Source organism: Terrapene carolina, unplaced genomic scaffold (genome assembly GCF_002925995.2).
Source record: "Terrapene carolina triunguis isolate 2854851 unplaced genomic scaffold, T_m_triunguis-2.0 Scaffold374, whole genome shotgun sequence".
Classification (NCBI taxonomy): domain Eukaryota; kingdom Metazoa; phylum Chordata; order Testudines; family Emydidae; genus Terrapene; species Terrapene triunguis.
The window spans coordinates 12,136,841-12,162,762 of record NW_020664725.1 but is presented as its reverse complement, the minus strand read 5'-3'; the positions used below and the strand labels follow the sequence as shown (position 1 = coordinate 12,162,762).

The following is a 25,922-nucleotide window of genomic DNA, read 5'->3' as shown; positions in this document are numbered from 1 at the left end:
ACCCTCTGACTCGTGTGTGTGACCTCCAGGTTGAGAACCCCTGGGTCAGACTAGATCTGAGGCTAAAGAGAGGCAGCTATCTTGGGGTACGAAGGATTAAGCCCATTGCTTTAAGGGGAACCCCAGCTCTAGGTCAAGCCATCTAGGGAAGAAACGAGACAACCCCCCAGTCAGGCCAGTGCTTTGCGAACTGCATTCCTGGTTCTGATGTAACCTCTCCATAGGCCCTGTTACACTGAGACCAGACGGGTGCTAGCTGCCAGCATGCATCATTGAAGATGGGGAACGAACCATGTGAGCTGAGCTGTGCGATGCAGACTAACTCTCCCTCCTCCCACACACACCCAACCCAACCCAGCTTGTCTGTAGAACAATTCCATACTGCAGCACGAATCAGCTGAGTTAAGATCTGGATCCGGCTGAGTTCAGATTTGGATCAGGATCCCACTCCCAGTCTCTCTGGGGTGCTGGGACCCCGGGTTTTGGTTCAAGTTCATCTCTCGCTAAACAGCGATAGGCAGTCAGAAAAGAAAGCAAATGCTGCCTTCCACCCATGGAGGAAACTGTGTTGGGAGTTGGCTGCTGGGAACCAGTAGCCAGAACAGGGTGTTCCTTGTCCCACAGTGGTCAGGGCTTTTGAGCAAAGCTGTTCAGTGCAGTATAGGGACATCACTATGAGCCAGGCACTACATACACTAGAGTCAGTTGCAAGCCTCCCATTGGTTTCCCCACATGCTTACTGAGCTCTTTAATAGGGTCCGCTCTATGGGTATCAATGGCAAAACTCCCATTGACTTCAGTGGATGCAAGAACAAATTTGCTCTATTTGATCTATCATCTATTGTATGTCACTGTCTAGCTAAATCTCTCTCTCCAAAGACAGGAGGCTCTGCATGAGCGAGGAACAAGGGTTCCTGGCAAGCTGTTTGTAGACAGACAGACAGACAATGGAGGGCAAAGATCAGGTTTTTCCCTACGGAGAGATCAATCAATAGGCCCATAGAGATGTAGCCTCCAGAGTGTTCTCTAGCAAGGCACCCTTTACTGCCTGCAGTGCATTGATCTCTCCACGCTTGTCCTGTGACAGTCATGGGTTCTGGATTGCAAGCCGTCCCCTTTCAAAGCACCGTATCTCACAGAAGAGATCAAGGCAACGGGAAAGGTGCAGCTTCTCCGGATTTTGTTGCACCCGGCCGCGCGTCGCAGCGCCACACCTTCGCGGTCGAAAAGGAAAAGCGCTGCTTCTTTTAAAATTCTTTATTTATAAAAAAGTACATTTCTTTCCACAGCTGAGCCACTAATTTTTTTTATACAAGTAAAAGGGAGGGTGAAGCAACACCCCCCCAATCAGAACCATGAAAACGTCCCCCCCCCAACCAAAAATTATTACAAAGGATGGAAAACAAAACAAAAAATCATAAAAGCAAATTCAGTCCGTTACATTATTATTATTTTTTTTTTACAAAAGCACTTACAACACAGATTACAAAAAAATGCAAGGTTTGTTTTTTTTTAGGGTTGTTTTTTTTTATTCCACAATGATAATTACAGCAAGAAAGAAAAAAAAAAAAGTCACTGGAGTTAAGGGACCATGTTTGGAAAGTAAAGAAAGAGCCAGCCAGATCAGCTGCAGCAGCTCTCCATGGATGCCCTTTTACACCAGCTGAGGATCTGGCCCCTTATAGTCATTACATTTACATTCACCCTTAAGTAGATCACATATGGGATGCCGCGCTGTGCGAAGGTATGGGACAAGCCCCTTCTGTAGGGCTTGACCTTGCAACCTTTGCTCATGGATGGAATTCAACCCCGTGCAGAGGACCAGCCCCAAGGCCTTTCAGCCCAGATCCTCAGCTCAATGGCAGTTCGGTGCCTAAACGCCATTGAGGAGCTGGGCCGTCCCCTCGGACATCCTACTTAAACCCTGTTTTAAGGGCTAACGTGGCACCTGGACTGGTGCTGGCTCTTCGGCACGGTGGTGAATCTCGGACTGTGCCATCGCCTTCAACGGGGCTCGTTCCGGTGAGTAACGGCTGCAAGGTTGGCCCTTTGTGGAGAGAGGGGGTGAGTTCCAGGAATGACGGTCGGAGGCAGGATTTGGATGGGAGCAAGTTGACACAGTCTCATCCTCTCCTCCCCCCCCATGTTCCCCCCCTCCTCCCCTGCCTCTCTCGGTGGAAGGGGGTGCTCTGCAGGGAAGCGCAGTCGTACGCAGAGCGAGTCACTCTAATTCGCTACGGATCATGTCGAAACAGAAAAAGAAAGTCACAAACCGGGGGAGGGGTAAAGTGCTATCATAAGCCACGTAGAATACGGAGAGGCTTCAGTGCACACAGTGCTGGCAGCGTTCCCCACAGCGCCTCCTGCTGGGAGAGGCTGGGACTGGGGTAGCCACGAGCGCCGCACATTCAATGTTCCTAGACCATTCCCCACCGCCCCTCCTGCTGGTCTACTCTTCCAAACACCCACCATTTCTCCAGCATTTCCAACAGCTGTCGGATTGGGGTGGGATTGCATTTCTCTACCGGCCATTGTTTCCAGAGCGTTTCCTACTGCTTGGCCTGGAGAAGCTCGAAGCATCTCTCCAGCCAGCCCTTCCACAACATGCCTTGCACTGCTTCCTTTTGGGAAAAAGAAACTGGGACGGGAGTGGATCCCAGCCCCAACTTCTTCACAGCAAACTCCAAGCAGCGCTTTGTTTGGGAAGCCCTGCTGGCATGCTACAAACTTGTCCACCTACAAAACTCAATGGAGACCGCCCCCCCTTTCTCTCAGCCCTTCTCCTCCAGCAGACTGACTGGCAAGCTGAGACTGGGAGACTCATTGCATGTGTGTGTGAGAACGAAGGAACCAGTGGTCCCTTCTTCTAATCATGCTCCTGTCTCTATGTGCTATACTGACTCTCTCTCTCTCTCCCCCTCAGTGATCTGTGGTGAACAGTCGCTGAGTTTCTTTCAACGATGAGCCAGGAAAGGCTCCTCTGTCCCTGCCGTCTCTGCAATCAATTCAGCTCTAACATTTGGGTTTTTGTGTGTGTTTGTTTGTTTGTTTGTTTTTTCCCAAAGAAAACTTCAGATGGAGTTTTGTGTTTTGTTTTTTTCTGGCTTGAATAAAAATGATTTACAAAAACACAGGAACAAACCACCAAACAATCTTGTAATTAAATCAGGGAAAATAACATCACTGGGGTGAATTGTGATGGATAATCCCAGACATAAGCCCCAGCAGGAAAACAGCTGGGGCGTTTTCATACGAATAATACAGACTCAATTTAGTTTGCAGAAGGCGACACGTCTGCCTGCGTGCAGCTCACTGTGGGAGGGAAAGGGACGCGGGCGTGTAGCTCAGACCAAATTCACCTTCATTTCTCCAACAGGCCATCTCCTGACCTGGAAGCCATATAATGAGGCCTTTCTTTACCAGGAGGGTCACCTTTCCGTCCTGCTGTCCTCACCTTCTCATTGTGATACTGGGTCCCAGATGCTTTGTCTCTCCCCACTTGTCTCTTTCCCTATAGCAACTGCATGGAGAATAATTCCTGGGCTACCATGTCAGGGCCGGGCTGCTTGTCTGTAACCTCTGTGCCCATATCCTTGCCTGGCACTAACAATCCCTTCTCCCCTTGGACTTTCCAGGAACTACTGCTTACACAGGGCTGGCTTGGGCTGCCCAGATATCTTTAGCAAGCTCTGGGATTTCCCTGTGGGCAGAGACGTGTGCAATATGACGTGCAAGGCAAACTCCTGTGCAAGGCCTCCTGCCCCCCTTTGGCCAATGGGCTCCCCCTGAGCAGCAGAAATGCAGTTTCTGAGTCCCTCTGCACTAGTCTGCCCTGGGGGTAAGTCAAAGGGGCTGTGGATGGAAGGGGAAGGAGGAACACACAAGAAAGGAAGCTGTCGGGAAGGGGCAGAGCGGATCTACTTGTCTCCTGCCTCCATGGAAATCTGTGCTCTTTTGCCTGGTTAACAGAGAGGAAGGTTCGAAAGGGGACTGTATTGGAGCGTTAAACCCTAGCTCTGCAAACGGCCCCCTAGGAACTTGTTCCCCCTGGCCATAAGGGCAGCTAGCCCTGGATCTCCCACTGGAAATTAGACCCCCTCCCTCAGTAATACTCAGCAGTGGAGGCCACCCCAATGTATCTTCCTGGCCTTCTCCAGGGGTAAGAAGCCTGGGTTCTCATCTGGGAAAATCCCTCCTTGGGGTCTGGGAAGCAGCTCAGATAGCCCTCATTAAATAAGGGAGGAGGCGCTGCCAGAGACGGACCCATTAGCCACGTGGCCTGCTCCTGCCCCAGGAGCAGAGCCCGTGCCTGGCCACAGAGGACCAGCAGGAGAGGGCCCTTTGGCAGCCATGGGGAGATGGCTGCTCTGAAGAGTCTCCTCGGATTCATAGCATGAGGGCGCCACGTCTCAGGAAGGAGAGAGGCCTTGGCCGGGATCAGCAAAGTTGTCTAGGGGATTTGGACGCTCAGCTCCCATTAAAAGGAACGGGAGTTGGGCGACGGAATCCCACTGGCACTTCGAAAAGCTCACAGACTGATAGACTTTAAGGACCATCGTGATCATCTAGTCTGACTTCCTGCACATGGCAGGTCACAGAACCTCACCCAGCCACTCCTGTAACAGACCCCTAAGTTCTGGTGTGTCTCGTGGGCAGGCCCACCTCGCTGAGCTGTGGGGCTCGAGTCGCTGGGGTGGGGACGGAGTACCAGTTCTAAACCATTAGCTCCCATGCAGCCCCGGGACACACAACAAACAGCGTCCTCAGTTTAGCCCCCTACGCATCTCCCCTTCACAACCCTCCTGCCGCGACAGCCACCTTCGACCTAATTAGGGGGGAGAGTGCTCCCCCCAACTCAAGCAGAAGGGTTGGACTCCCAGGGATGGAGATCAACCCCAGAGAGGGAATGGATCTCGTTATTGTATCCCAGCAGCTCTCAGACAAATTGTCAATCCATAATATTTCATGAGGCAACTTATTCCTCGCTATAGATTAACGGCGAATCGTTTAGGCTCGCTAATTAAGGCCACATGAGGGACTCTTGTCCAATTAACTGACCCCATAAACGGTCACCCTTTCAGTAACGAGAGCCGGAAGCATCCTTCTTCGGAGGAGGAGGGGGATGGAGCTAGGTGCCCTGGGTTTTTCCATGGCCGTAGGGCCCGGGCCTGCCCCTGATGATGCGCTATGGGGACAGGATAAGTCAGCGGGGTGCCTAGGATCACCTCACACTGTGGAATGAGCAGCTTTGAGGTGTAGCTCCCAAACCGGACGGGCTGATGGCAAGGGGAGGTGGGCCCCGCTTGGTTCACAGGGGAGGAGTGCTGCTAGCCAAGCAGGCAGGGCCCCGGTTGGGGGGGGCATTGCATACATTTCCCCCCATCCTCTTTTCTACCGGCCCTGGTGTAGTCACAGAGACTGCAGGTCTAACACAACCCAATAGCTGGAAGTTGAAGCTGGACAAATTCAGACTGGACATAAGGCGTAGATATTTAATAGTCAGAGTAATTAGCCATGGGAACCATTTACCCAGGGTCACGGTGGAGTCTCCATCACTGGCCATGGTTTTCGAAAAGCTCTGCTCTGGAAAGTCTTTAGAAAGAGGCCTCTGCCCTGTGTTACACGGGAGGTCAGACTAGATGATCCCAGTGGTCCCGGCTAGTCTTGGAATCTATGACTCACACCCTGCAGGGGGCATGTGGGTGAATGAGCCATTAACCCCGGGGAGGTGGTGTGGCACTATAGTGGTGTTCCCAATGACCATGGTGTCTCCCCTCAGCCCTCGCTCCCCCACGGCCACCCGCCTGTCTATGATCTATCACATTTACGTCCCTATCCTCTCCCTGAGACAGCCTGCTCTGTCTGCCCAAGGTTGTAACCTTGCTCCTCATTACACTGGATCGCCATGTGTCTGTCTCCCTAGCTGTAAAGCGCCCTTGCTTTGCCTATGGGTGCGAGAGTCTCGCACAAACACACACTCTGGATCATTAACGAGAGGGCAGGATTCCTGTCTAAGTGTGCAAATGGGAGCTCCCTGCATCACACCACACCTCACCTCCTGCCTGCGAGTGTGCAAATGAGACACCCTCCTGCGTCTGGTCAGTTCACATTTACATGCAAGTCTAAAAAAGGGTGCATGCGCTGTTGTGGTGACTTCATTTGCTTTTACACATGAGCGTGCAAATGGAAGTTTGGGCACATCTCACTTCACATTTGCACGCCACGTGCAAAGGGAACATGCCATCCCATCCCCATGTCATTTGGAAACAGGGGACATATCACTTTCAAATACAGGCAAACAAACCATTACAAAGAGGAATCAAATCCTGCTGCGCTGGCTCTGGCTCCATGCACCCTACTGAACCTCCTGCCTCCCAGCATTGAGAATCTGTATCCATGTTCCCTCTGGCTGTAAACAGAGATCTCCTCAGCAGGACAAGGGACTAACACCAACCTGCTCTAGCTAGCCGGGAAAACTGATCAGGAAAGGAACGAGGGAAGGAAACAGGATGACTGGGGATTCACTGCATCAGAGATTCTGCAAACAGGGTGTATTGCTGATAAGCAACACATGAGAATGGGATTACCCTGAGGCAACTCTGCAGGATTCTGCAGTGAGAGAATTTGCCAGACCATGGCTTGGGGGCTCCTGCTGCTTGGGGTTGTTAATCCAGGACACAAGGGCAGCTCAACTGGGCCTGGGGGTTTTGCATGAAGTTCTGGCTCGCCCGTGTGAGCGGGTACATTCAGACGTGGGCCAAATTCACACCTGCAGCTGGAGTTTGGATGTCCCAGAGCTTGGGGTTAGCATGGGCCTGGGATTTTGGCTTGGCCCTTTTTGGAGTCTGATCCCAGTGAGATTTGGCTCCAAAAGCCCATATGTTTGGAAGTGGGAACTTGGCTAGGGCCCATCTCTAATGCATGATGCACCATAGAGTACAGAACCACCAGACCACCCGAGGTGACAGCAAGGTTGCAGGAGAGTAAGTGTCTGACTGAGATCCAGCAGGAGTATAATGTTACTTCCTCTGCTCTGTCTTTATCCCAGGACTTCATGTGTCCACCACGTGCTGGGAGTCTCATATCACGGTGGTGCACCTTCATCCGATATGTGCTGCTATCCCTAGGCAGGACCCGGTGAGGCCTTGACTCCCTTTGGGCTTGCAGGTTTACAACAGTAATCGGTACCTAATCAGAGGGATGCTGGGGATTTCATTTCCTTCGATGGGGCATTTGCTCAGTAGTACGAAAAGAGAAAACCGAGATCCCCAAATCCCTATGTTGAAGCGAGGGTAGAATTCGGTCTCCCTGGGTATGGAGTTTCCTGACAGCGATGGATGGGCACCCTAAAGTTTAATGGCTTCTCTGAACCCCTTGAGCTAGATCTCTGGAGAGCATCTCTCCCGAGATCTCCAAGACATCCTGCTTTTGATGGGGAAAGAAGCACCCCAAGAACAGCCACTCTTGGGGTGTTTCCACCAGGAAGTACAGAAACCACCAGGAAAAACCAGAACAATCACAACCGAGTTATCTGATTTCCCATCCCCACAGTAGGAACGAAATCAATCAGTCGAGGGAATGGTCTGGGTCAAGTCCGACTGTACCTGACTCAAGCCAGAAACCGTGGGGCGGGCTTTGGAACAGAGTCTGGCTGAAGCTGGATGTGGGATTTTGGTTCGGATTATGAGAAAGGGTCCGAGTCTCCATTCTGCTGCCCAGTTGTATGGCTATGGCATGAAATCCGTGTATGGCACCGGGGGAGAATTAAACCCATTCTAATACACCTCTGAAAACGGTGATCTTTTTTTCATTCATTTAGCCATTTGGTAAAGGAACAGAAAAAACAAACACCTAGCAAATCTTGCCTTGGTGGAAGGTCAGTGTCAGACCGACAGCCCTGGAGACTGAAATCTCAGTTAGCCACAGAACAGCAGGGGTAGCAGCAACCCAAGCTTCCCTCCAACCTCCCCATCACATCTCAAGGGGGCGAGAGGAGATCAGCACACGGCTCAATCAGTCCTTGGCCTATCAGCCTCCAAAGAGGCCATTTGATGCAGGCTATCAGTGGCCATAAGGGCAAGGGTCATTACTACGGGAGACGTGGCTGGCAACACTCTCACAAAGGGGAAGGATGTAAACTGATGACCGCGAAGACCTAGCAGTTTAAATACAAAGGGCCTGGCCTGATGCCCATTGAAGTCAACGCATAGGCCCCCATTGGAGCTCCCCTAAAGAAACCGCCCACTGGGCTGGGTGGCACCATGCCAACCGGCAGCAGCTTTGCAGGCAGGGCACAGGGGTGTCTCCTGGAACCCTCCCCGTCACTGTGGCACGGAGGCACGTGCAGAGGACATGACGCGTGTCGGAAACAGGGTGAAATTAACTCCTCCTTGGCTGACACTAAAAACCCCTCACATCTTTAAACAATATGGACACCCCAGCAGGGACCAGCGGCATCACCACGGCCAGGGTCTTTTCCCCCCTTTCTCTTTTCCTTTTCTTTTTGTTGGCTTGTTTTTAAATACTGTAAAAGGATAATAAATGGTAGGAGGGAAACGGCAGCTCCATTTCCCTGTGCCAATAACAGCCCCGTGCGCCTTGGATTTTGCTTAGTTTCCTTTGATTCTTATTTGTTCATTACATGCTTAACACTGAGACTCGCTCGTCACAGGCGCATTGTGGGGGAATGGAAACACCCCAAAAAAACAAACAAAAAGAAAAAAAAATTCATCTGATATGGCATCTAGATCTTCATTGCTTTGTGCTTTTCCCCTCCTTGGTCCTCCTTTTTTTTTTGCCCTCCCATGGACTCCCCTCACCCCCAAATAAGACAACATACAAACAAATTCCAGTGTTTCGGGGGGCATGGAGCGGGAGGGATCTTTGGGGAAGGACGATTCGAGACACTAAGACACAAACGGGGCATATTATACAAGGGTGGGCAGTAGTAGTTAAAGCAAATAGTCACACCGAAGCCACTGATCAATACAAACACCACAGAAGGGGACAAAGTCGGTGGGAGAAATTAAAAAAAACAAACAAACCAACCAAAACAACCTCCCCCCCCAAAAAACAATCCATAAGCAAAGCTACCAGCCCCTCCCTCCCCGCCCCCGTCGCCTCCGAATGAGTGGCAGGTGTCTCAAGTCTCTGTCGAGCTCCCTTGGGCCGGGCAGCAGTGGACGTGCATGGATGTGAGCGCGCGCGTGCGATGCGTGTGCGAACGGCCCTCGGCCGGGGTCTGGAGGGCGGGGGGTGGGGGTGGGAGCGTGAGTGGGGGTCTGGGGAGGGGGCGAGCTACACGTACCACTCTTTTTTGGAAATAAAAGATCCGTCGTTCTGGGAGACCATGTTCTCAGCCAGGTCCAACTGCTCGGGGTCGTACTGGAAGCCGAGTGTCCTTTCGCTGTAGGGCTCCGGATGGGCCCCGACCTCGTCCACGGTGAAGTAAGGTCGCTTGGAGTCGTCCTCGTACTTGTTGGCGAGGCCCAGCTTGCGCTCGCCTCCGGCGTCCTCCTCTTCGTCCTCGTAGCTGCCGCCCCCGAGCGGGCCCGGCTTCTTCTCGTCGTCCGAGTCGTCGGGGTACTGCAGGTTCTGGGCCATGGGGGGGTGGTGCTGCGGGACGCCGGCCTTGCTGTACCCGTTGCCGTACACGTGTTTCTTGGTGCTGTAGTCGCCCTTGAAGGTGTGACGCCGGCGGCGGAGCAACACAAAGAGCACCACGGCCACCACCAGGACCAGCGAGACTCCGCCCACCACGCCCCCAATCACGGCCGTGGGGATGTTCGGTTGCGCCACTGATTTGCGGTCATCATTTGGAGGCGGGGTGGAGGGGAATTCTGGGTAGGAAAAGACAGATGGAAGGGGGAACAGTGTCAATCCATGTGCAATTGCACCCTCGCTCCGGGCTTGCATTTCAATCGGTTATTGGTTGGAAGATGAGGGTAAGGAACAAGGAAGGGAAAAATCGGGGAAGGGGAGGAGCCTACGTACGGCGGCCGCGACACGGGGTTAGCGCTCGGGTTCTAGGTGTTAGTCACAGGCGGACCGCGCACCATTGCAAGCTTTCCAGGTCAAGCCACCGCCACCACCAGCAGCATGCAGGAGCCCAGCACGCGACAGACCTCAGCCCCCTTCACCAGCGGCATCTACACCCAGCTTTCCAAAAGCTGGCCCCAGATTCAGGCTGCCTCTGTGCTTCGGCTGTCCACCTGGAGACGCCTCGAGCGTGATTTTTGGGATGGGCTGAGCACCTGCGACTCCTGGTGACAAACTCCAGGTGCTCAGTGCTCCTCAAGAATCAGGCCTGAGGTGTGTCCGGTCGGGCGACTGAAAACAGAGGCAGAGAAACCGGGGAGGCTGCTTTGCAAAAGTGTGGCCATAGAAATTCGCATTGCACTGGAGCAGACCAATGAGCCATCTAACCTGATATCCCTCCTCCCCGCTGTATCAAATGCAGTCCATCCAGCCCTCTGTCTCAGACACCGCTCAACACTGTCTGATGCTTCAGAGGAAGATGGAAAACCCTATGGTGCATCTGTGTAATTCAATGCCATCCAATGGAGTCATCTCCTGCCTGACCCCAGCTGCTGATCGGTTTACACCCTGAAGCATGAGGATAGATAACCTCTATTTTTTTATTCTGGCCGGTACAGTGGCACTGCAGTTGCTAATCCTGTTCACACACAGGTCCTGGCCTAGTTCAAGAAAAAGAAAATCAAAACGAAGTTATTTTCCTTTTCATCGTGTTTATTTTATATATTTTATGTTACCTCAGACAGCGGTTTGGGGCCAAGAGAGAGCAGGACTAGCTGCTAGGCCCCTAGGCTCAATAAAAGCCCCTAGCAAAAAGCTAGCCCTCCTCCTCAATGGAATGTCAGTCCCATGGGTACCTGCATGGTAGTGCCATAATAAAGCTGGGTCTGTATCCTTCCTTCCCCAACCTCTGTCACTGGGCCAACAGCCATCTGCCTAGAATGTGCCTGTGTCCTCGGCAGAGGCTCTGGAATGCCCTCGGCGTGGGTGGTGCCCTGACGGGGTTAATGCTCCCCTGGAAATCCTAGGCACTTTGCCAAGGGTAGCCCCTAAGGCCCAATCCTGTAAGGGGCTGGTCACGCTCCACCTCTTGTGGAGCCAATGGGAGCTGGAGGTACTTAGCACCATGCAGGATTGGGCCCTCAATGCACATGGGAAGGGGAATGCCGGGCTGCGCCTTGGCAATGATGCTGCCCCGGGGTGGCCTGTCCTCCTGTGGACTCGGTACTGTGTGCCTACTCTTTGCTCCAGGGTTCACAAGAGCGGGAAGGAGGGAGGGTCATCTGATGCCCTTTTATAGAGCCTCCAATTCAAGGAACACGTTAATCAAACGAGCTAATTACTAACAAGACTTCCAAACCTGCTGCTTCGCTGCAGGTCAGTATCATTATCCCCAGCCCCGTCTGAGAGATGGGGAAACTGAGGCACGCAGCGGTGGCCTGGACTTGCCCAAGGTCAAACAGCAGGGCAGTAGCAAAGCAACAAATAGAACCCAGGTGTCCTGACTCCCAGCTCCCTGCTTTACCATCGTCTAGTAGTGCCTTCAAAACAACACTACTGTAGGGGCTGTTCCAGACAGAGGAGAGAAAGAGAGAGCGAGAGCGCAGGGGAGCAGCCCCTCTTCTCTCCTGGCGCTGCCAGGCTCAGAACACATCCAGGAACGTCCCATCAGGAAAGGACACGCACACACCAGCCAGCCGTCTGGAAACACGTCAAGATACATTCCTTCCACGCGAACACTCACAACACAGGGCCAGATCTCGCTCTTGGGGAGCTGGGGAAAATCCAGAGCAACTTTACGGACTTCAGTGGCATTGTTCTGGATTTACACCGGCCAAGCCGAGAGCCGAATCCAGCCTCGCTGACCTTCCGAGGAAAGAAGCAAAACATTCTACCACTGTTCCCGCAGCAGAGCATTGCCCGTGCATGCTCCCAAGGCTGCTGTTCCCCCCCGGCACTGCCTCGCGCCCCTCCACACTCAGCAGCATTGCCCTTGCTCTCAGGTCTGCTGGCTTCCACGCTCTCTCCTCGCCTGCCTGGCTGACCCCTCCGGTGCTAAGCATCTCCCACTATGAGGCGGCCAGGCCACACCTTGGAGCATCCCCTCTCCCCTCGGGGGGGCCTTGCCTTGCCTCCCCAGCATGGAGATTTGACTCCACCAGTCCCTGGGGCTGCCCCTCACTGCTGAATAGCTCCGCAGCTGCCTTCCCATCTCCTGCTGCATGCAGCTGCCAATCAAACACCAAACTTCCCTCTGGAATAGAAGCCAGGACTACGGGCAGACAGACAACCAGCGGAACGATGGACGATTTCCACCACTGAATGGTTGCAAAGCAAAAACAGATACAAGGCAATGCCTCCTCCCCCCCGCCCCTGACACCAATCATGCTGGAACTCATGGCCACAAAAGGCCAAGTGCTTAGCAGGATTGCAAAGGAGGATCAGGCATTTATGAGTGATTGTAGGAAACATCAAACAAACTAGAGTTTGGGAAGAGAGAGGAATCTTGATGCTTCAGGGCTTAACCCAACCTCAAGCTCAGAAGGAAACTTTCCCCGGGGGAAGGTTATTCCAGAAGTGTAGCAATTTTCCTCCTCTATAGCAGCTGGTGAGAGGATACTGGGCTGGATGGAGCACCAGTGCAACTGTACCCCATGGGTGCCTAGTCCCCCATTTTAAACCCTCCCCATCCTCTGAGATAGAGGTTTTGTTTGTGCTGTTGAACGAGACATTTAAAAATCTCCATCCTTTCCTCAAAAAATGCTCCTCTTTTGCATTGTCCCGGATCGACAGTGCCGACTCTTTTGCATTAGGAGTGTTGTTAGCGGAAGGCAATGAAACTGATTGTAGCAGCGAGAAGTGCCAGCCGGAACGGGACAGGTGCACGCAGCTGGGGGCGATTTGCTCCTTCCAGCGCAAGACAGAGGAAAAACGGACATGCTACGTTAAAAGGCGGCCAGTTTAGAAGCCTGTGTGTGTGTGTGTCCGTCCAGAAAAGCCAGCCAGACGAAACTAAAAACCTCTCTTGTCTCAACTGCTAAAAATGCGACATGATCTATCCCTAATGGAAACTGGATAATGCTAGCTGCTGATGGCTCAGCCTCTCTCTCTCTCACACGCACGCACGCTCAGCCACCCCCCTTGTGGCCTCTGCCATGGCCCTATTGAGCTGGTGGGGCCAGTCCCTGGGAGTAACCCCAACACTGGCAAATCTTTAGGGGGTACAAAGCTGGTGTGATGCTCTACATCACGCTTTTCTCCCCTCACAGCTTCCGGCACATGGATGCGGCTGGAACGCTGCTGATCTCGGACTATTCTCAGAGGCGGGAATGGCTCCTTAGGGGGCTCTGGCGGCTGAGTATAAGAGAGAGCAGCCCGCCAGTGACTGTTGACCAGACTGGTTGCCAGCCAACACCAGAGCCTGGGGGCTGGATCTTTGCCCCCCCAGTCCTAAACTCAGCTTGGCTGCAGTTCAGAATTGGTGCCTCTCTCTCCTGCTCAGAGATGTCATAAGGTGTTTTCAGGCCCAAGCAGCTGGTGGAAAACGGGAGCTCAATTCTCCCCCTGGAGCTGCCCATGGAAGTCAGCTGGGGACTGGTACCGCACGAGGAGGCGGCGCAATCTCTGGGGTTCTACAGATTCCCCCCTCCTCTTGGCTCCAGGGGGTGGGGGGTAAGTCCAAAGGGAGAGGCCGTGGTTCTGTGTCGAGCAGCGAAGGGGAGTTTGGCTCCTGTCTCCTCGCCAACGGTCTTGTTAGCCCCGTGATTCAACGGCAGGAAATGGGATATTCTCCTTCACCCCGCAAGATCTCCTGATGTTCGGTTCCTCTCCTCCGGTCCCCAGATGTCACGTTTCTGAGACGTTTCATCAACCTCCCCCCCACCCTCAACACTTTGGACGCGAAAACTAACTTGTCAGAGTGTCAGATTTCGCACCTTGCACATGGAGGAAATGATTTCACTCAAACATAAGCCCTGTCCCCTCCCCGAAGCCAGTTCTGAGGCAAAACCAGGCGTGACTGCAAATCAGCAGGGAAAGGGGCTCCTGCACCATGGGCAGCACTGAAATTTCTCCTGCCACTCGTCAGCCAGGGAGAGCGGGAGAGACGGGGAGGATACGGAGAAGGGAAGGGGACAGAGAGAGAGGAGAGAGAAGGGGGATTGCGGAATGGCAGCGCGATCAAGAGAAAGAAACCCAGTGACACAGCAGAAAGGGGGTCAGGGCTCACTGGGAAGCCAAGAAAGAGGCCGTTCCCAGCACTACCACTGGGTGGCGGGAGAGACCACTTCTGTCCTCCAGAGGATTGGAGGGGAGCAGGGCTAGTGACCTGTTCCCTGCAATCACTGCAGCAGCTATTTGACCCCTTCCCCCATCCCCTCCCACCATTGTTCCCGGCACAAGACAGAAGTGAGTCCACACAGGAGCGACCCAGCAGCCAAGCAGGGCGACTGGGGGTTCCCAGGGACGGCTGCCCCAAACACGGCCTCTTGCACCCCTGAGTGCCTTCGCTCAGCAGAGACCTGCAAACTCACAAACAGCGCTGCCAGCATGCTGGTACCCCACACTCCCCATCACTGCCACTCTCTGGGTGCCCCCCCCGCCACGTGCCCAGCAGGGAGAGACAAAGGGGAGAGTAATGCTGGCAGGGCCTTGGCCCATCCCCAGCAGATGAAGGACAGACGTGGTGGGGTGAGATGAAAGGCCTGGTCTTTATTTCCACATCAGAGCTGTAATGTGCAGGTGGATCTACAGCACAGAGATCCCTTGGATCACCCATTCCCTGTCAGGGGCTTGGAGCACTTTCCAAAAGGCAGGGAAAGGGGATTATCCCCACTGAAAGACAGACTGGGAAACTGAGGCACGGAGCAGGAACACAGCCAGCTGACAGGCAGAGCCAGGAACAGAACTGTCAAGTGCCGACTCCTAGGCCCTGCTATGACCCTAGACCTTGCTCCTCGCTGCTTTCTTCCTACCAGTACCTGCCTGGCCATACGGGCTCAGGACTGAAGGGAGGGGGATGGGCAGGGCAGCTTGGCCCCAGACTTCTTTAGACCTACTCCACTTGAACTCCCAGCACCAAGCCTCTTCCAACAGCAGCGGGGATAAGGCGTCAAGCAGCCCATCTCAGCTTCCGTCCCTACCCAGAGCAGGGCACTTTCCTGGGGAGCCGGCTTCTCTCCCTCTTGTCTACAAGAGCCACGCAGCCCAGCCACGCCCCGCTTTATCACCAAGCACTCAGTGCAAACAGTCCCCTGCCCCCTCACCCCACCGGGGCCGCTGCACCTGGCTGCTGTCGGCGTTGCCTGTAATCGCCTGGGAGCTGGGCTCACACAGTGGCAGTTACCTGGGCGTTTCTAGGGCACGCCTGGCAGCGGCTGGGAGAGCGAGGCTGGGAGTTAAGCCCCAGCCTCAGCGTCTCCTCTCCCTCCACTGCCCCACCGTTCAACTCTGAAGCTAACTCATGACAGGATGGGCCGGATCCTCTGCTGGCGAAACTTGGCATGGATCCATTGCCGTTGATGGATCTGTGGCGGGTAATGGAGCGACGCTGATTCACTCCAGCGGAGGATCTGGCTCTGAGTACTGGCCGTTGAACAATCCTGAGTTCCACGAGCAGGATGAAACGGACCAAATGACAGGCTGGGGAAGTAAAACGCCAGCCCTGGGTGCTTGTGGAATCCTGTGGCCTGTCTCTTTCCCCCCGCCCCGGTGCCCGTGAGGGTCCTGGAAACCGACAATCCAACTGCCCAGAGCAGAGCATGCTGGGCCCCATGTGAAAAATCCATTAGGAAGAGTCTGGAGAGAATTAAAGCTACCGTGGAAAGGGGAGCAGCAGAGAAATGGGAGATGGGGGGAGGGATAAGTTGAGCTTTTACTACAGTGTAACACATTCTTCCTCCCCCTTCCTTCCCCCTCCAGCCCCAGTAAAACAGAGAGCGCTGTATGCATAGGAATTAAAGGAGCAACACTATCTCCCCACTGTCCCCCTCCTGTGCTCTGCCAGCTGTTGCATTCAGCCACGGCTTCCTGTCCCCATGCCAAGAGCCAGGCCTCTTGGGGCAGCAGCTGGGAGCAGAGAGAGAGAGAGAGAGATGAGGGGTCGCTCTGGGTTTCGCCCTGGAATGAAGCCAAGCCCACAGTTTCCCTTTGATCCCTCCAAAGAAAAGGACAATCCGGCCCCATCTGCAGGGAGCTCTGGCCTCTGGGGCGCTTTCTTCCTCTCTTGGAAAGGCTTGGCTGGGTAGCCAGCCTGGAGCACGTTTCCCCAGATCCAGGGTGGGGGGAGCCAGACATCTCATGGTGGGTTTCACCTGTTGCTGACTCACAGCTGGAAAGTGCATGGGAATGAATGGCTCTGAGGGCTGCCAGCCTGGGGGAGATCAGGAGTAACCCCATCAAGGCCTTAACAGCATTGCCAGTCCTGGGCCTTCCCATATCAGGAGCGAGGCGCCTGCAAATCAGGATCTTTTTCAAGCCAATCATGAGATTAAAAACAAAACACAACTTTCCGGGCTTTGTTTTTTCCTCCTCCTGGTCTTTCAGCCTTTAGGATTCACCTTTCCAAGCTTTTCTCTGCAACCACACGGACTAGAAACTTGCTCCGTTTTTAAAACCAAAGCCAAGATTCTCAAGCAATCACCTGACTCCAGGTTCTGGGGGTTTAAGAAAAAAAACCCCACTAGCTAGCATGACAAAGGAGAAGCAGACCCCGAGGGAAGTCTCTGGCCAAGCTGATCTCCGAGAAAACTGATGGAGATAAATCTAGCTACCCCTTCTTCCCCCTGCCTGGCACGTTGCATTGTCATTTAGACTGTGCAAAACGGGATGAAATGAGTTGGTGGAGCACTTCACACCCACTGTGCATTAGCTTTGCACAGGAGGAGTAAATAATGACACAAGATGCCAGGCAAGGGGTTGGAGCTCAGCGAATGTTTTCCTAGCAACTGGCAGGTCTTCAATGTCCTGGTCGTTCTGTTTGGATGAAGTTCAGCTGCTGAGCCTAACAAACCACTGGGGTCTGCAAAACCAGGCTGGGAAACTGGCCGGGTCAATGAAACTCATGAGATTCCTATTACCCCCAGCTCCTGCTGAAGGTTGGGAATACTGCAAGAGCTGGCTGCCTTCTGGGGGTTGGCAGCTTCGAGCGGGACTCCACGAGCGCAGAGACAATCATGCTTTAAAAAGAAAAAAAAAGTTAGACCCAGTGGAAAAAACTGACCTATTTTCATGAAAAAATTTAGTCCAAATTTCCCAACGTTTTGGCTGGCTGTATTGAAAGTGTGTGTGTGTCAGGGGCGGGCAGAATTATTTTTTATAACAAAAATGTTCTGGTTAGAGTTTGGGTCAGTTTTCCTATGGTTGAGTTGGGTTCTTATTTGCTCCAGGTACGTCCCAAGGAGATATCCCATTTGGCCTGGGATCTGGATTGGGTTTCAGCTGAGGTTTGGGGATTTGAGCTCAGTCAGGTTCAGGGTTGGATAGAGCCCAGATCTGGTGAGCGGTTCCCATAAGATTCCTGTCCCTGAGTGGCAAAAAAACCAAACCAAACCAAAAACCACTCAGATGATATGCCATCTTGGGCCAGAATCCCCTGAGATTTCACTGTGTGCACTGGGAAATTCTGAGCTTAGACCTCAATCTAGGATACCCCCATCGGGGCCGGGTGGCCCAGTGCATTCTAGTTCAGACCCTCTGTAAAGGGCTTTGATTTCAGAAACTCTTATTCTCTCCAGAACACTTGGCCTGCCCCTGCCCATTCACAGTGAAACATCCACCCACGTACCCTGTGGCTGCGGACAATAGGATCCCAGCAGAGCAGCACAGAGCTGGGAAGGGAGATCAAGCCAGTCGGGGTAGCTGTCTAGAAAATACAAGGCAGATCCTCAGCCGGTGTAAGTCAGTGAGGACCCAAAGCCTTCAATGCCGCTTTACCCCAGCGAAGGATCTGGCCCCCCCATTTCCATTGTTCCCTGCTCTTCGTGCTGGAGGGGAGTGCAGGGGTGGGAAGGGAAACCACTGGAAGCTAATCCAGAAGTCCAGCAGCTGCTGCTGGCATTTCAGAATGTGACGGCTTTTAGGACAGATGCCAAACGTCTCTTAGGTTCTAATCTCTCTGTCAGGTCACCTACTGCTTGTCAATCAAAGACTACCCCGCAGCAGGTCTCTGGCAGAGAATCCAGCGGCCAGGTTACACCACCAGGTCCCCCAGTTGCACCTGTTCTGAGCCCCCTTTAACGCACTGCCCTGGGTTCCGAGCCCCAAGGGGTTTGCATGGACCATGCAGCCCACAAAGCTCGGGGTGCACAGCCCCCAAGCTCCTCAGCTTTGCCAAGTCCCACAGGCTGTTTGCAGTGACCTTGCTGGGATGAGATCACGGCGGATGAGTAAATAACTCTCCAGGCAGCACAGCAAACCAGGGACCCCTCTCCTCTCCGCTTGCTCCCCTCCCGCCCGTCTTGCTGAGCCACGGCCCCTCTCACCGTGGAGGAGAGGCCAGGAGCCAATGGCAGAATGGCACATTTATCAAACGCCATCGGCCGCTTACAAATCGACAGGGGCTCGGGGGACGTCTCAGGGATGCACAGGAGCGCCGATGTACCGGGGGCATGAATCCGGTGGGCACAAACAGCAGGGCAGGGCAGGGCAGGGTGAGGCGAAATTCAATCAGTGACAGGAGAGAAGAGGAAAAGCCTCACCATGCTGGGGTAGCCACTGGGAGATGGACTGAGCCCCCCGTAGGCAGGGGTGTGGAGTTAACACCAGGCACCCGAGCTCCACCTTTCTGGAGCACATCCCTTCCTCTGGCGCTCCCAGAGCCCCTCACCGAGGTGCCCAGTTCCTCCCACTCCATAGAGGAGGACGAGGTCGACGTTCTCCAGAGGGGCTGTTGGTTTTGGAGGCCTCTGACTTGAGACACCCGTGGGTTGGGTTTTCTGAGATGCTGAGCACCCGCAACCTCCTCTGCAATCAGCGGGATTGGCGGGTGCTCCGCACCTCGGGAAGTCAGGCGTGAGGCATCTCAGGCAGACACCCTCCCAAAACAAATAAAAACAAGAGGCCCCAGTTTAGTGGCAGTTTTGGAAGATGTTCAATTTATCGATTTACTGAGGGTCACACAGGGAGGGGGTGGTGGAGCAGGGGACAGCTTCCTTTATCCATCCACCTGCCCATTTTATCTGGCTGCCCCTCACTGTGGTATCTGAGCGCCTTCCCCAGAAAATCAAGAGCACTAGCGATGTCCCCATGCTCTCCTGGCTTCTTCCCACCAGGCTCTGAGCTCCAGGGAGGTGCCCTCACATACAGACCCCGAGGGAGATGCGTGACAGCTCAGCAGCTGCTAGGGGAGCCTGTCCCCCCTTCCCATGCCTCTTCCTTCCTGCAGAGAGCAGGGTTGCCCTGCCAGGTCCTCCTGCGGTGGAACAGCTGGACTGACCCAGCACAGGGGATCCTGGGGACAGGTTTTAAATCTGCCCTGGCCGTGGCTGATGACCCCTCTGGAGCTTGGCCCCTTCTCTTGCCTTTCCCCCTCCGGGTCCCCATCCTCTCTCATCCCTGTCTCGTCTCAGCGTTGCCACCCCGCTCCCTGTCCTCTTTAGCCTTCGCGGGTCATTGCACGTGCTGAGGACGTGGCCTGGCCTCCAGGATGAACTATGTTTCCTTAGGGCCAGGCACCGCTTCACGAGCTCCTCCTTCGGGAGTCACAGCAGCCAGGGCCGGGCGAAGGAGGGATGCTCCGGGGAGAGCGGCATGGGGAGCGCCCCCATGCTGGCCCCGCCGTGCGGGAGAAAGAGACATGGGGAGAGGGCTGCCAGGCTCTCCCAGTGCTCCGCTAATCTCCACTAGCTCTGATTAAGTGTGCCCAGAGCTCACAGGCCTGCGCAGGGTTTGTTTTAATGAGGTCTCTCACCCGGTGCCTGCGCTGAGCGAAGCCAATACACACGGTCTCCAGCCTCCCTGCTTCTCCCCCGCCCAGACCTACACGAAGACCCACTCCTCTCCCGCAGCTGCGTTGCTCCAGCCCCGTGGGGTGCAGAGAACTGCTACACATATCCACATGTTGCCAGACTGCGAAGAGCAACACACCCTGCATGCAGAGGCTGAGCCCAGCTGAGACCTTCTGGACCAAACAAGGAGCCGAGCCCGAATGACGACCGCTTCTCCTTTAAGCATCTGCGAAATGCAGCTGCCAGTAAGCTGGGTTCAGAGAGGATTTTAGGCCTCCTTCTCCAACACACCTCCTCAGGTCCCTCCCTGCCATTTCCACAGGGAGTGTGCACGCCCTCTGCATGAGCGTGCAGGTGGGTGGGCGCAGGGAGTTGTGAATATACACGTCTGCCCTTGCACATTATAACGTGTGCATGCACTAGGCTGGGGATCCACGTGCACAGGCTGCATGTGTCTGAAGATGGGCACGCAGAGACGACGGTGTCTACCTGCGCATAGGCATGTTTGTGTGCGTCTGCATGCAGGGATGTCTGTGCGCGCAGGTTGGTGCATTTGTGTACACATGCCGGTGACGGTGTATGGGCGTGTCCGAGTGTGCGTATGTATGCACAGGGGGGCCAAATGGGTGGGCACGTGTGTGACTGTACATGGATGCTCAATTGTGCCTGGCTGTGTCTGAAGGTACAATCGTACAGAGATGCGTGTGCACAACTGCTCACGAATGTGCAATTGTGCCCGAATCGGCATGTGCCTGACTGTGCACAAACGTGCCTTTGAGCCCCGGTGCACGTGAGCGTGTGCATGCATGATGGAGCGTGCTCCCCTGCAGGGAAGCCTGCCTGCCCTAGAGCCCACTTAGACACGCAGGGACACATGTGCAGACACAGTGAGTCTATAATAAGAGTCCCTTATTATTTCCCACAACCAGCTGTAATAAATAGTTACATGCCTCACTACATGGATTTGCCTCGACCGACAAACGTCCTGCAAGGCAGGAGAAGCTATTACGTGAACAGATTGCAGGGATAAAATATTAAATTTCCACTTATCAATCTTTTTAATGTGCTATAACTCTAATAGCAGCTTCCAGCCTTTCCCCGGAACAAATCCCCGGTTGGCTCAGGAGGGAGACAGGTGATTCCCCTCCTCGTTCAGGTCTGGAGTGGGCTAATCGCAGGCTGCCGTGATGGCAGGAGAGGGGGACAGGCGCGCGTGAGAGCGAGGTGGGAGCTGGGCGGGGTTGGCTCTGCATTGGGCTCCTCTCTATTTTACCCAAGGCTAGCGGCTCACTCGACTGAGCGCCATTTATTGCGCACGGCCCTTGAAAGAGGCTTCGTGGTCCGCTGACAATCCCTAAATTGCCTGCAAGCGCCAAACAAATGTACCTGTAATAGGCGAGCGAGGCCGGCTGAGCCCTCTCCAGCGCCGACCTAATCAGCCCTTGGGGAGAGCTGGATAAACATATTCAGATCCCATGAATTATTAAAAGGTATTACTTTGTGTATCCCCGGTCTAACGAGTCAGCTGTTAATCGGCTCGAACGCGGCCCCCTTCAGTGCATGCTCTTACCCCCCCATCCCCGCTGCAGCTGGTCACCTCACCATGGATACCGTTCTACACGCTGGCACCTCAGGGTCCAGATTCTGATCTCAGCCATGTGGGTGTAAACCTGGAGTCACTCCACTGAAAACAAGGTGTGGGGTGTGACTCCAGATTTATGCATCTGGCATCCAGGGCAGTACCAACCCTCATTCCCCAGCACTATCACTGAAGCCCTATCCCAACACCCTCGAAAGCCTGATTTTAACGATGGCTTTCCCCTGCCCTCGGTGCTAATCGTCCCCTGGGCCCCCACCTGCCTGGTAAACAGCAATTCCCAAAAGCGTTTCCTGCTATGCCCATTTCTGCTTCCCCCGGCTCGACACATGCCCCTTCCCTCCCATGCTCTGTTCTCCATTCCCTCCGGGTGGCTCACTCCATGCGCCCATCCACCAAGGCACAAAGAGCACTTAGGCACCCAACTCCCACTGGGTTCATGGTTCCCCCTGAGTGCAAGGCCTTTCCACTAGAAGAACCACACTCAAACCCTGCCACCATCTGCCCAATGAGCCCCACAGCCTAGCCAACTCTGAAACGGGAGATGTGCCGGAGACGCCAGGAAATCCACTAGAGACTTCACTATTGCTAGGGATTTCATGTGGAAGGTACCTGGGTACGGTGATGATGGGCGGCAACGTAAACCCCTTGGGTAGGCAGATGTGCGAGTGTCATTGTACATGGCTGTGCAATTGTGCATGGCCGGCTGAGAGACATGGGAGCAGAAACAGGGCCTCACTATTACAGGCCTCACAGCAACGGACATCTTGGGGCATATTTCGACTGCGACACAGTAATGGTTGAGAGGCAGAGAGATCGGAGCTTAGAACGAAACACTCTATACAGAAACCCTGTCTCCCCCAAACCCTTCCCTTGTGTGTGTTATGAATCTACTCTCCTGTGCTGGGAACAGGGAGCTTTCCACCTCCCGGTCTAGTCCAGATTACTGGTCGTTACCATTTGATGGCTTTGGGCCTACGTGAAATAAGCTGCAGGGGATCTCAGCCCGGTTTCTAGAGGGCAGTTGCCCACGTTGCCAAAGGAGCACAATGGCTGGCATTGATCAGCCCTCTTGTTGGTACTCACAAATGTGGCTCAAGGGATCTCGGAGATGCTCATCTCTCTGGCCCCTAGACACAATCCCGGGTCAACGCTGAGTCATGGCTCCTCGCCCCACTGCTGCCCAGGCTGTATCTCGTCTGTAGGCAGAGCTCCCCAGTCGCTCAGGCTGCCATGATGCCAGCTCCTTTCACCAGTAAAGTATTCCACAAAGGGAAACAGAAACCAGTCCCGACTCAATAGATAATGACGCAAGGCAAACGGTTTGGACCACAGGTTCACCCCAACACCAATTAACGAATGATACGTAGCATCTCAACAGCTTGTTTCATCCACAGACCTCCACACGCTTCACAAGGGAAAGTTAATATGACTGTCCCCACATGCTAGGCGGGGGAAACTGAGGCACAGGGAGGTGCCCAGACCAACATTATCACTGATTGCAGTTTGAGGCACCCTGGGTCCAATTCTCAGACCTGCTGAGCACCCCCAAGCTGCAATGGGCATCAATGGAGGCCAGGGGTGCTCAGCACCTCTTCGAATCAGGCCTGAGATGTCTCAAGTCGGGCACCTCCCCAAAGAATGAGGCCCATGGTCCCACAATGAGTCTGTGGCAGCTCTGGGAATGGGACCCCGGTGTCCGACTCCACACAGCCCCTTGTCTAGCCCAGCGAGTGCAGGAGGCCCCGTTCCTGCTCTCCACTTGTGCTCCCAACATCCCATGCCCTGGAAGCTCCCGCAGCCTGCAGGGCGTCTCATTAGCCGTGCGCCTCAGAGGGAACAATATGGCAGCGCTTGGGCCTTTGGTCAGATTTAGAGAAAGGAGACTGTGCGACGATTCCCCAACCCGCCTGACAGCAGCCGCCTTGGCCCCAGGAGCTTGTTTCCCCTCCCATCCCCACCAGGGAGCCATGCCTGCCTCAGGGACTGGACACAAGTCTCCAATGCCCCCTGTCATAGGACAGCCTGAGAAGCAGCCCTCTGCAGATCAGTCCTCTGCCTCATTCTGCATTGCCAATTGGCAGCAGTCCCTCGGAGAGAGTTTTACACCGCCTGGAAATTCCCCAGTGGAGATCGAAACCAGGCAAGCAGGGAGACCAAGCAGCCGGGCAGCTAGGGCACGTGGTGACAGAACCAATGCCTTGCTAAGCCCAGGGCTTAGAGCGCTGGGCATCTTGGGTCATATTTTGGTTGTGGCACGGTTTGGTATACTCTCCCATTTCTCTCTATCCCAGCAGCATTGCGGCCTGGCCATTGGGTGGGGGAAATCTCAGAGCTCCGCTGCATTGTGGAAAAGGTTAAACCCAGGGCAAGAGGCATCCAGCCATTGTATTAAGCCAGCTGAGAGAGATCAGGCTGGGCTCTGCCTATCTAGATGTTCATACCATGCTTCTCATCCTGGTAGCTGTGTCTCCAGGGCACCGGGTGGCACATGGTCTCCTCGCAGATGCTGGGAACAACACTGGGTCATGTGTCTTTTTATAACCACCATGGACTGAGTTGATCCGAGATGGAGATCGCCCACCAGAGGAACACACATCACAAGCACAACCACACACCGTCAGCAGCGCAACATACCCCAGGCCCTCAGGGCTGCTTCGTCAGCCAGCCACTCCTTGCTGTCTCCACCAAGACCCGAGAGCAAGCAGATGCTCTGCCTACCGCACAAGCCCTTAGCTGTATGATGACACTTCCTTTCTCTGCCACTCGCCTGTCACTGCCAGAGGTTACTTCTCCATGATGTCAGACCAACAGCTTCTGATGTCATTTCTCCTCCCTCGTTAATCTACTGCCACATGATGTCATTTCCTCCCTTTGACATCATCGTGACGCCTCCTGATGTCATCTCCTCTCTTGATGTTAACCCAACATCTCCAGATGCCACTTCCTCTCTCAGTGGCTAGCCTGATTTCTCATATGACACCGTATGACATCACCATTTTAACTCCTGGCCCTCTGATGTCACTCCCTCCTGGAGCCTAGAGAAAGTGGCCCATCTCCCTACAGCTTGTCTCCTCAGCCTTGCGTGCGATGGTAGGGTTAGCGGCTGTACAGAGCAGCACAACTGGAAAAAACTGCTGAGTTGCTTCAAACCGACAAGCACGGGAAACAAACAGTCACCCACAGATGTCGGACCACTGCCTTGTTGGGAGGCACTCCTCTTTCCCACCCCCTCAGAAAGCCTCTCCTTCAACACTTCTCACCACACATCCCAGCTTCAACTCTCGCTTTGAATCAGAAGCGGAAAGGAAAACAAAGGGAGGTGAGATCAAACAAGCCACCGTGTATAAAAGGAAGCGAGACCAAGAAAACATGAAATGAAATCCAAGCCCAAATCACTCAGAAAACAAACCCCGTGAGCGCAGGGCAAAGCGGAGATCCTGTTTGCTTTATCGGTTATATCCCGAGAGAGAGAGTCCAGCTCTAGAAGAACCGACAGAAGAGCCTGTGCCTGGTTGTTCACCACCAATCTGCCCCTTCGCAGATAGGCTGAGTGTTTCCTACCTGTGACATTGACTTCCACGAGCCCCGACCGCGTGCCGATGGTGTTGGTGGCCTCACAGATGTACGTCCCCGCCAGGCTGTAGGAGATGGGCCCTTTGAAGAACAAGGTGTTGTTCTGGACTTCTACGTTCTCAGGCAGCGAGCCGTTCAGCCTACGGGGGGAAGAGCATTGGGGTTGGTTCCCAGGGTCTCGCGGTGTGGCAAAGGGCAATGCTCAGGCAAGGCTGCCGCACTCACGAATGCCTAGATAACTCCACTGACTTCAACAGAGCCCCTGGTGTGAGCAGGAGGGGGATCAGGTCCTTGTTTCACCAACTCCCTTCCACCACCTCCGCGTGTCTATCCCTCTCCATCTGCAAACGCAGCCAACGGGCGCGAGTTACCCTCCTCTGTCACTACCGCCTGTCCCCTGACCTGCTTGGAGCGCAGATTCCCATCTCACCTAGGGCTCCCCAAGCCCAAGGGAGTTAGCTGGAAGACTTGCATTGACTTCAACGGGCTTTGGATCAGACTGGCATAAATCAGGAGTCAATGGAGCTACGCCTGGGTAAAACCATTGAAATATCAGAATCGGGCCCTTTGCATGAACTTACCCTTGTTTATGTTATTGCTGGATCTGACCACCTGGTTGATGAGCTGTCATAGACAAACCTCTTGGGTCTGCAAATGTTTCTAGAACATCCTTATTTGGGGCACTCCCAGTTCCAGCCAGGCACCAGAAGAGGGTGGTGGTGGGGGAAATCAGCAAAATATTTCAGAGCCTTAAAACGGATCAGTTTCCA

The 25,922-nt window shown here is 54.2% G+C and overlaps 1 protein-coding gene across 2 annotated transcripts in view; it reads right to left on the bottom strand.

Annotated features, from left to right (window-relative positions):
- The window catches only part of NECTIN1 (nectin cell adhesion molecule 1), a 156,330-nt gene that overhangs the window by 55,786 nt on the left and 74,622 nt on the right, over positions 1-25,922 (bottom strand). Inside the window, exons 5-6 of one of the 2 annotated variants that reach the window (XM_024196646.3) lie at positions 25,141-25,292; positions 1,287-9,839 (exon numbers count right to left, since the gene is read on the bottom strand). In XM_024196646.3, coding sequence (XP_024052414.1) covers positions 9,298-9,839; positions 25,141-25,292 — 694 coding nt within the window. In that variant the 3' untranslated portion in view covers positions 1,287-9,297. Of the gene's footprint in view, positions 1-1,286; positions 9,840-25,140; positions 25,293-25,922 lie in introns of those variants that run through there. The other variant, XM_024196645.3, reaches the window with a different exon arrangement.